We start from the raw sequence: 11,672 nt of genomic DNA, 5'->3' as shown, positions 1-11,672 counted from the left end.
CATGATAGCACAAGAGGAGAAGACAACCATCTAGCTACTGCTATGGACCCATAGTCCAGGGGTGAACTACTCACACATCAATCCGGAGGCGATCATGGTGATGAAGAGTCCTCCGGGAGATGATTCCCCTCTCCGGCAGGGTGCCGGAGGCGATCTCCTGAATCCCCGAGATGGGATTGGCGGCGGCGGCGTCTCCGGAAGGTTTTCCGTATCGTGGCTCTCGGTACGGGATTTTCGCGACGAAGGCTATAAGTAGGCGAAAGGGCAGAGTCGGAGGGCTGACGAGGGGCCCACACCATAGGGCGGCGCGGGCCCCCCTCTGGCCGCGCGGCCCTATGGTGGCGGCGCCTCGTCGCCCCACTTCGTATCCCCTTCGGTCTTCTGGAAGCTTCGTGGAAAAATAAGACCCTGGGCGTTGATTTCGTCCAATTCCGAGAATATTTCCTTTGTAGGATTTCGAAACCAAAAACAGCAGAAAACAACGAATCGGCTCTTCGGCATCTCGTCAATAGGTTAGTGCCGGAAAATGCATAATAATGACATAAAGTGTGTATAAAACATGTGAGTATCATCATAAAAGTAGCATGGAACATAAGAAATTATAGATACGTTTGAGACGTATCAGCGAGCTCGAACGACTGCCTCTCGGCCTCGGCCTTAGCGTCACCCCTACCTCCGCGTTCTCGCGTGGAGGCGTCCCGATGTGTGCGTGGCAACGGCGGCGGCCTCCCCTGCGGCCGCGTGCTCGCGTGGAGGCGGCGTCCCGATGCGTGCGCGGCGACGGCGGCGGCCTACCCTGCGGCCGTGTGCTCGCGTGAAGGAAGCGTCCCGATGCGGACGCGGCGACGACGGCGACCTCTCCAGCTCGGTGCTCCTCAATTTTTTGCCGCTGGATCGGTGTTTCCATCGTGGTTAGGAGAGAGATAGAGAAATGTGTGGCTTGGTGAGAGATGCGGAGAGGATAAGGCGCAGCGGTTAAAAAGGGGGACGTGCGATTTTTTTATCGGGGTGACACAATTTTTTTATTAGAAATGTCATCTCACGGACAACTAACACCGTTAGACACATGTCAGTCTCTCACCGCGTGCTCACGTACCCATGTGATCACCGGGTTTCATCCGTTTGATTTATTGTTAGAATTTTTGGTAAACATGATGATTTATCTATGTTTGATCAAAGGGAAATTTGCCCGGGTTGATGTGTGGGTGCTACTGACATATACTGATCATTTTCCCCGGCTTCATTCTAGCACATAGTGGCACAAACAGCGCTGCCTCCTTAACTAATACAAAATTTTCCCTTCCATTTTCAGATTTTTTTTATGATGTAGATCTAATATTTGGATTTTAGCTTATATAATTCTCTGTTTTATTATTTATGAGAAAATGCATTTTTTGACAATCAATACCACATATATTTATAGTAATAAATAGTACATGGTAGAGATACACGAGTTATCTCTAATGATACAAAATAAAATCTAAAAGATACTACTCCCTCCGATTCATATTAATTGACTTCAATATGGATGTATCTAGACACATTTTAGTTATAGATACATCCATATTAGAGTCAATTAATATGAATCGGAGGGAGTAGCAAATTTTCGAGGTCTTTAAACTCTTTCTTCACGGACACCCTAGGTTCAAGTATTTATGTTCACTTTTTTTTGAACATTTTACTTATTCTTTTCTTAAGATGGACAGACGCGGTAAAGCGCGTCTTTATAGTCTAGCTAGTGATGTGGTATTTTGAGTCGTGACAGCCACCCGCACGTCGCAGTTCAGCACCAAACCCGGCTCCTCGTCCCCACCTATTCTAGCTGATCACTGTTCAAGCCATCCCCGCCAACCAATTATTGAATTATGAAGGTGACACGCCATGGCCCAATATCGTCACCGACGACGGTCTAGGGCATGGGCTCTGACCCCAACCGCCCCATAGGAGGCCGGCGTATGCCGTCACCCGGCTCACCGGAAGCTAGCATAAAGACGCTCATCGCATCTCGATTTTCGCAACTCGATCCTTTCTAACACGCCGTAGTCTTCGACCGCCGCGATGGCGCCACCCGGAGCGCCACCCCTGGCGACAAAGTACTTCTGGGGCGACTCCCCGGAGCCTGACGAGCACTACACCTCGCTGGGGTTGCGCCACACTGAGTCCTACTACCAGTCCCCCTGCGGTCGCCTCTTCACACACTCCTTCCACCCGCTCTCCGCCGCACACGACGGCGACGTGAAGGCCGGCGTGTTCATGAACTGGCGCTTCGGCATCTTGTTAATAGGTTAGTGCCGGAAAATGCATCAAAATGATATAAAATATGGATAAAACATGTAGATATTGTCAAAAAACTAGCATGGAACATAAGAAATTATAGATACGTTGGAGACGTATCAAGCATCCCCAAGCTTAGTTCCTACTCGCCCTCGAGTAGGTAAACGATAACAAGGATAATTTCTGAAGTGACATGCTATCATAATCTTGATCAATACTATTGTAAAGCATATGGGATGAATGAAGTGATTCGAAGCAATGGTAAAGACAATGAATAAACAACTGAATCATATAGCAAAGACTTTTCATGAATAGTACTTTCAAAACAAGCATCAATAAGACTTGCATAAGAGTTAACTCATAAAGCAATAGATTCTTAGTAGAAAGCTTTGAAGCAACACAAAGGAAGATATAAGTTTCAGCGGTTGCTCTCAACTTCAACATGTTTATCTCATGGATATGTCTCATGGATAATTGTCAACACAAAGTAATATGATGAATGCAAATAAGCAAGTATGTAGGAATCAATGCACACGATTGACACAAGTGTTTGCTTCTAAGATAGAAGAAGTAGGTAAACCGACTCAACATAAAGTAAAAGATAGGCCCTTCGCAGAGGGAAGCATGGATTACTATTTTTGTGCTAGAGCTTTTCATTTTGAAAACATAGAAACAATTTTGTCAACGGTAGTAATAAATCATATGTGTTATGTATAAGACATCTTATAAGTTGCAAGCCTCATGCATATATTACCAATAGTGCTCGCACCTTGTCCTAATTAGCTTGGATTTACATGGATTATCATTGCATAACATATGTTTCAACCAAGTGTCACAAAGGGGTACCTCTATGCCGCTCGTACAAAGGTCCAAGGAGATAGATCGCATTTGATTTCTCGTTTTTGATAGATCTCAACTTAGGACATCCATACCGGGACATCATAGACAACAGATAATGGACTCCTCTTTAATGCATAAGCATTCAACAACAGATAATATTCTCATAAGAGATTGAGGATTAATGTCCAAACCGAAACTTCCACCATGATTCATGGCTTTAGTTAGCGGCCCAATGTTCTTCTCTAACAATATGCATACTCAAACCATTTGATCATGATAAATCACCCTTACTTCAGACAAGACGAACATGCATAGCAACTCACATGATATTCAACAAAGGTGTAATAGTTGGTGGCGTCCCCAGAAACATGGTTACCGCTCAATAAGCAACTTATAAGAAATAAAATACATAAGCTACATATTCTTTACCACAATAGTTTTTAAGGCTATTTTCCCATGAGCTATATATTGCAAAGACAAAGAATAGAATTTTAAAGGTAGCACTCAAGTAATTTACTTTGGAATGGCAGAGAAATACCATGTAGTAGGTAGGTATGGTGGACACAAATGGCATAGTTTTTGGCACCAGGATTTGGATGCACGAGAAGTAATCCCTCTCAATACAAGGTTTAGGCTAGCAAGGTTGTTTGAAGCAAACTCAAGTATAAACCGGTACAACAAAACTTACATAAGAACATATTGCAAGCATTATAAGACTCTACAATGTCTTCCTTGTTGTTCAAACACCTCACCAGAAAATATCTAGACTCTAGAGAGACCAATCATGCAAACCAAATTTTAACAAGCTCTATGTAGTTCTTCATTAATGGGTACAAAGTACATGATGCAAGAGCTTAAACATGATCTATTTGAGCACAACAATTGCCAAGTATCAAATTATTCAAGACATTATACCAATTACCACATGAAGCATTTTCTGTTTCCAACCAAATAACAATAAACATTAAAAGTAAAGCTAAGAACACCAGTGTTCATATGAACGAGCGGAGCGTGTCTCTCTCCCACACAAAGAATGCTAGGATCCGATTTTATTCAAACAAAAACAAAAATAAAAACAAACAGACGCTCCAAGTAAAGCACATAAGATGTGACGGAATAAAAATATAGTTTCACTAGAGGTGACCCGATAAGTTGTCGATGAAGAAGGGATGCCTTGGGCATCCCCAAGATTAGATGCTTGAGTCTTCTTAAAATATGCAGGGATGAACCACGGGGGCATCCCCAAGCTTAGACTTTTCACTCTTCTTGATCATATTGTATCATCCTCCTCTCTTGACCCTTGAAAACTTCCTCCACACCAAACTCAAAACAAACTCATTAGAGGGTTAGTGCATAATCAAAAATTCACATATTCAGAGGTGACATAATCATTCTTAACACTTCTGGACATTGCACAAAGCTATTGAAAGTTAATGGAACAAAGAAATCCATCAAACATAGCAAAACAGGCAATCCGAAATAAAAGGCAGAATCTGTCAAAACAGAACAGTCCGTAAAGACGAATTTTTCAGGGGCACTTAACTTGCTCAGATGAAAAAGATCAAATTGAATGAAAGTTGCATACATATCTGAGGATCACGCACGTAAATTGTCAGATTTTTCTGAGTTACCTACAGACGGGGCTGCTAAATTTCGTGACAGCAAGAAATCTGTTTCTGCGCAGTAATCCAAATCTAGTATTAACCCTACTATCAAAGACTTTACTTGGCACAACAATGCAATAAAATAAAGATAAGGAGAGGTTGCTACAGTAGTAACAACTTCCAAGACTCAAATATAAAATAAAAGTGCAGAAGTAAAATAATGGGTTGTCTCCCAGAAGCGCTTTTCTTTAACGCATTTCAGCTAGGCGCAGAAAGTGTGAATCAAGTATTATCGAGAGATGAAGCATCAACATCATAATTTGTTCTAATAACAGAATCATAAGGTAACTTCATTCTCTTTCTAGGGAAGTTTGCCATACCTTTCTTGAGAGGAAATTGATATTTAATATTCCCTTCCTTCATATCAATAATAGCACCAACAGTTCGAACAAAAGGTCTTCCCAAAATAATGGGACAAGATGCATTGCATTCAATATCCAAGACAACAAAATCAACGGGGACAAGGTTATTGTTAACCATAATGCGAACATTATCAATCCTCCCCAAAGGTTTCTTTATAGAATGATCAGCAAGATTAACATCCAAATAACAATTTTTCAATGGTGGCAAGTCAAGCATATCATAGATTTTCTTAGGCATAACAGAAATACTTGCACCAAGATCACATAAAGCATTACAATTAAAATAATTAACCTTCATCTTAATGATGGGTTCCTAACCATCTTATAACTTCCTAGGAATAGAAGTTTCAAGTTTTAATTTATCTTCTCTAACTTTTATGAGAGCATTTGTAATATGTTTTGTAAATGCCAAATTTATAGCACTAGCATTAGGACTTCTAGCAAGTTTTTGTAAGAACTTTATAACTTCAGAGATGTGACAATCATCAAAATCTAAACCATTATGATCTACAGCAATGGGATCATTGTCCCCAATATTTTGAACAATTTCAGCAGTTTTATCACAAGCAGTTTCAGCAGTTTTAGCAATTTCAGCAGTTTCAGGCAGTTTTGCACGCTTTGCACTAGGAGTAGAAACATTTCTAACACCAATTATTTTATCATTGATAGTAGGAGGTTTAGCAACATGTGAAGCATCAACATTACTAGTGGTGGTAATAGTCCAAACTTTAGCTACATTGTTCTCTTTAGCTAGTTTTTCTTCTCTTTCCCACCTAGCATGCAATTCAGCCATCAATCTAATATTTTCATTAATTCGAACTTGGATGGCGTTTGCTGTAGCAAATGATTTATTATCTTTATCTTATTTAGGCATAACTTTCAATTTTAAAAGATCAACATCAGAGGCAAGACTATCAACCTTAGAAGCAAGAACATCAATTTTATCAAGCTTTTCTTCAACAGATTTGTTAAAAGCAGTTTGTGTACTAATAAATTCTTTAAGCATGGCTTCAAGACCCGGGGGTACACTCCTATTATTGTTGTAAGAATTCCCATAAAAATTACCATAACCATTACCATTATTAGAAGGATATGGCCTATAGTTGTTACCAGAATTATTCCTATAAGCATTGTTGTTGAAATTATTACTTTTAATGAAGTTCACATCAACATGTTCTTCTTGAGCAACCAATGAAGCTAAAGGAACATTATTAGGATCAACATTAGATCTACCATTCACAAGCATAGACATAATAGCATCAATCTTATCACTCAAGGAGGAGGTTTCTTCAACAGAATTTACCTTCTTACCTTGTGGAGCTCTTTCCGTATGCCATTCAGAGTAATTGATCATCATATTATCAAGAAGCTTTGTTGCCGCGCCTAAGGTGATTGACATAATGGTACCTCCAGAAGCTGAATCCAATAGGTTCCGCGAAGAAAAATTCAATCCTGCATAGAAGGTTTGGATGATCATCCAAGTAGTTAGTCCATGGGTAGGGCAATTCTTCATCAAAGATTTCATTCTTTCCCATGCTTGAGAAACATGTTCATTATCCAATTGCTTAAAATTCATTATGCTACTTCTCAAAGATATAATTTTAGCGGGAGGATAATATCTACCAATGAAAGCATCCTTACATTTAGTCCATGAATCAATACTATTCTTAGGCAAAGATAGCAACCAATCTTTAGCTCATCCTCTTAAGGAGAAATGAAACAATTTTAATTTTATAATGTCACCATCTACATCCTTATACTTTTGCATTTCACAAAGTTCAACAAAATTATTAATATGGGCAGCAGCATCATCGTAACTAACACCGTAAAATTGCTCTCTCATAACAAGATTTAGTAAAGCAGGTTTAATTTCAAAAAATTCTGCTGTAGTAGCAGGTGGAGCAATGGGTGGGCATAGGAAATCATTATTATTTATGCTAGTGAAGTCACACAACTTAGTATTCTCAGGAGTACCCATTTTAGCAGTAGTAAATAAAGCAAACTAAATAAAGTAAATGCAAGTAACTAATTTTTTTGTGTTTTTAATATGGAGAACAAACCAAGCAAGAATTAAGTAAAGCTAGTAACTAATTTTTTTTGTATTTTTGATATAGAGAACAAACAAAGCAGTAAATAAAGTAAAAAAAAATCAAGACAAAAACAAAGTAAAGAGATTGGATGTGGGAGACTCCCCTTGCAGCGTGTCTTGATCTCCCCGACAACGGCGCCAGAAAAAGAGCTTGATAAAGCGTGAAGCACACGTCCGTTGGGAACCCCAAGAGGAAGGTGTGATGCGTACATCAGCAAGTTTTCCCTCAGTAAGAAACCAAGGTTATCGAACCAGTAGGAGTCAAGGAACACGTGAAGGTTGTTGGTGACGGAGTGTAGTGCGGCGCAACACCAGGGATTCCAGCGCCAACGTGGAACCTGCACAAGACAATCAAAGTACTTTGCCCCAACGTAACAGTGAGGTTGTCAATCTCACCGGCTTGCTGTAAATAAAGGATTAAACATATAGTGTGGAAGATGATGTTTGTTTGCGAAGAATAGTAAAGAACAGAGTTTGCAGTAGATTGTATTTCAGATGTAAAAGAATGGACCGGGGTCCACAGTTCACTAGTGGTGTCTCTCCAATAAGAAATAACATGTTGGGTGAACAAATTACAGTTGGGCAATTGACAAATAGAGAGGGCATAACAATGCACATACATATCACGATGACTACTATGAGATTTAATCAGGGCATTACGACAAAGTACATAGACCGCTATCCAGCATGCATCTATGCCTAAAAAGTCCACCTTCAGGTTAGCATCCGCACCCCTTCCAGTATTAAGTTGCAAACAACAGATAATTGCATTAAGTATGGTGCGTAATGTAATCAACACAAATGTCCTTAGACAAAGCATTGATGTTTTATCCCTAGTGGCAACAGCACATCCACAACCTTAGAACTTTCGTCACATCGTCCTGCATTCAATGGAGGCATGAACCCACTATCGAGCATAAATACTCCCTCTTGGAGTTACAAGTATCAACTTGGCCGTAGCCTCTACTAGCAACGGAGAGCATGCAAGAACATAAACAACACATATATGATAGATTGATAATCAACTTGACATAGTATTTCATATTCATCGGATCCCAACAAACACAACATGTAGCATTACAAATAGACGATCTTGATCATGATAGGCAGCTCACAAGATCTAACATGATAGCACAAGAGGAGAAGACAACCATCTAGCTACCGCTATGGACCCATAGTCCAGGGGTGAACTACTCACACATCAATCCGGAGGCGATCATGGTGATGAAGAGTCCTCCGGGAGATGATTCCCCTCTCCGGCAGGGTGCCGGAGGCGATCTCCTGAATCCCCCGAGATGGGATTGACGGCGGCGGCGTCTCTGGAAGGTTTTCCGTATCGTGGCTCTCGGCACGGGGTTTTCGCGACGAAGGCTATAAGTAGGCGGAAGGGCAGAGTCGGAGGGCTGACGAGGGGCCCACACCATAGGGCGGCGCGGGCCCCCCTTTGGCCGCGCGGCCCTATGGTGGCGGCGCCTCGTCGCCCCACTTCGTATCCCCTTCGGTCTTTTGGAAGCTTCGTGGAAAAATAAGACCCTGGGCGTTGATTTCGTCCAATTTCGAGAATATTTCCTTTGTAAGATTTCTGAAACCAAAAACAGCAGAAAACAAGAATCGGCTCTTCGGCATCTCGTCAATAGGTTAGTGCCGGAAAATGCATAATAATGACATAAAGTGTGTATAAAACATGTGAGTATCATCATAAAAGTAGCATGGAACATAAGAAATTATAGATACGTTTGAGACGTATCAGCGAGCTCGAACGACTGCCTCTCGGCCTCGGCCTTGGCGTCACCCCTGCCTCCGCGTGCTCGCGTGGAGGCATCCCGATGTGTGCGCGGCAATGGCGGCGGCCTCCCCTGCGGCCGCGTGCTCGCGTGGAGGCGTCGTCCCGATGCGTGCGCGGCGACGGCAGCGGCCTACCCTGCGGCCGTGTGCTCGCGTGAAGGAAGCGTCCCGATGCGGGCGCGGCGACGACAGCGACCTCTCCAGCTCGGTGCTCCTCAATTTTTTGCCGCTGGATCGGTGTTTCCATCGTGGTTAGGAGAGAGATAGAGAAATGTGTGGCTTGGTGAGAGATGCGGAGAGGATAAGGCGCAGCGGTTAAAAAGGGGGACGTGCGATTTTTTTATCGGGGTGACACAATTTTTTTATTAGAAATGTCATCTCACGGACAACTAACACCGTTAGATACATGTCAGTCTCTCACCGCGTGCTCACGTACCCATGTGATCACCGGGCTTCATCCGTTTGGTTTATTGTTAGAATTTTTGGTAAATATGATGACTTTATCTATGTTTGATCAAAGGGAAATTTGCCCGGGTTGATGTGTGGGTGCTATTGACATATACTGATCATTTTCCCCGGCTTCATTCTAGCACATAGTGGCACAAACAGCGCTGCCTCCTTAACTGATACAAAATTTTCCCTGCCATTTTCAGATTTTTTTAGCATGTAGATCTAATATTTGGATTTTAGCTTATATAATTCTCTGTTTTATTATTTATGAAAAAATGCATTTTTTGACAATCAATACCACATATATTTATAGTAATAAATAGTACATGGTAGAGATATACGAGTTATCTCTAATGATACAAAATAAAATCTAAAAGATACTAGCAAATTTTCGAGGTCTTTAAACTCTTTCTTCACGGACACCCTAGGTTCAAGTATTTATGTTCACTTTTTTTAAAAACATTTTACTTATTCTTTTCTTAAGATGGACAGACGCGGTAAAGCGCGTCTTTATAGTCTAGCTAGTGATGTGGTATTTTGAGTCGTGACAGCCACCCGCACGTCGCAGTTCAGCACCAAACCCGGCTCCTCGTCCCCACCTATTCTAGCTGATCACTGTTCAAGCCATCCCCGCCAACCAATTATTGAATTATGAAGGTAACACGCCATGGCCCAATATCGTCACCGACGACGGTCTAGGGCATGGGCTCTGACCCCAACCGCCCCACAGGAGGCCGGCGTATACCGTCACCCGGCTCACCGGCAGCTAGCATAAAGACGCTCATCGCATCTCGATTTTCGCAACTCGATCCTTTCTAACACGCCGTAGTCTTCGACCGCCGCGATGGCGCCACCCAGAGCGCCACCCCTGGCGACAAAGTACTTCTGGGGCGACTCCCCGGAGCCTGACGAGCACTACACCTCGCTGGGGCTGCGCCACACCGAGTCCTACTACCAGTCCCCCTGCGGCCGCCTCTTCACACACTCCTTCCACCCGCTCTCCGCCGCGCACGACGGCGACGTGAAGGCCGTCGTGTTCATGACGCACGGATACGGCTCCGACACCTCCTGGCTCTTCCAGTACATCGCCATCAGCTACGCGCAGTGGGGGTTCGCCGTGTACTGCGCCGACCTCCTCGGCCACGGCCGCTCCGACGGCGTCCACGGCTACCTCGGCGACATGGAGTCCGTCGCCAGGGCGTCACTGTCCTTCTTCCTCTCCGTCCGGAAGGCCACCGCCTACGCGCCACTCCCGGCCTTCCTCCTCGGCGAGTCCATGGGCGGCGCCGCTACCCTGCTCATGTACCTCCGCTCCCCGCCGGACGCCGGGTGGACGGGGATCATCTTCTCCGGGCCGCTGTTCCTCATTCCGGAGAAGATGTACCCGTCCCGCCTGCGGCTGTTCTTCTACGGCCTCCTCCTCGGGTTCGCCGACACCTGGGCCGTGCTCCCGGACAAGAGGATGGTGGTCAAGGCGATCCGGGACCCGGAGAAGCTCAAGGTCATCGCGTCCAACCCGAGGCGCTATTGCGGCGCGCCGCGGGTGGGCACGATGCGGGAGCTGGCCCGCATCACGGAACTGCTCCAGGATAGCTTCGGGGAGGTGACGGTGCCGTTCCTAGCGCTGCACGGCACCGACGACGGGGTCGCCGCGCCGGAGGGGTCCAAGATGTTGTACGAGCGCGCGCCGAGCGAGGACAAGTCGCTCATCCTGTACGAAGGGATGTATCACTCTCTCATCCAGGGGGAGCCTGGCGAGAGCCGGGACCGCGTGCTCGCCGACATGCGCGCCTGGATCGACGAGCGCGTCCGCCGCTACGGCAGCGCCGCCGTCCCCGCACCGGCCTAGAGCACGACACAAACAAGGCGGCGATGGCCTGACGTACTGTGTGCACATTTTCTCTTTCTTTATTCTCTGCTTCATCTCGTAAAGTTCTACGGAGGTGATGTTATTTGTGTTCCATTTGCCCCTAATGATCTGAAAAATGGTGAAAGATTAAGGATCTGAATCTGATAACGGCAGCAATATTTCCATTAGATTTTCATTTCCATCATCACTGTTGAAAGTTGCGTGTCAGATAAATTGCTTGCCAGACTTAACGAATGTTCAGACTTAACATCAAGTTATAATATGCTAAAATGAGTTGCAGGTCAGATCCAAGTACCCACTGGCAGATCGTGATGTGATCCAGATCAGGGGCGCATGGC

General features: G+C 44.2%; 1 protein-coding gene across 1 annotated transcript; it reads left to right on the top strand.

Annotated features, from left to right (window-relative positions):
* Positions 1–10,308: 10,308 nt before the first annotated feature.
* On the top strand, positions 10,309–11,313 carry LOC124689910 (caffeoylshikimate esterase-like). The gene has a single exon (XM_047223366.1). It carries the CDS (start codon positions 10,309–10,311, stop codon positions 11,311–11,313), a length of 1,005 nt encoding a protein of 334 aa, XP_047079322.1.
* The last annotated feature ends 359 nt before the right edge of the window (positions 11,314–11,672 follow it).

The sequence above is a fragment of the Lolium rigidum genome, chromosome 2 (assembly GCF_022539505.1).
Source record: "Lolium rigidum isolate FL_2022 chromosome 2, APGP_CSIRO_Lrig_0.1, whole genome shotgun sequence".
In the NCBI taxonomy this organism is placed as follows: Eukaryota; Viridiplantae; Streptophyta; class Magnoliopsida; order Poales; family Poaceae; genus Lolium; species Lolium rigidum.
Note: the sequence above shows the minus strand (reverse complement) of the source record. Positions and strands in the feature narration are given on the sequence as shown.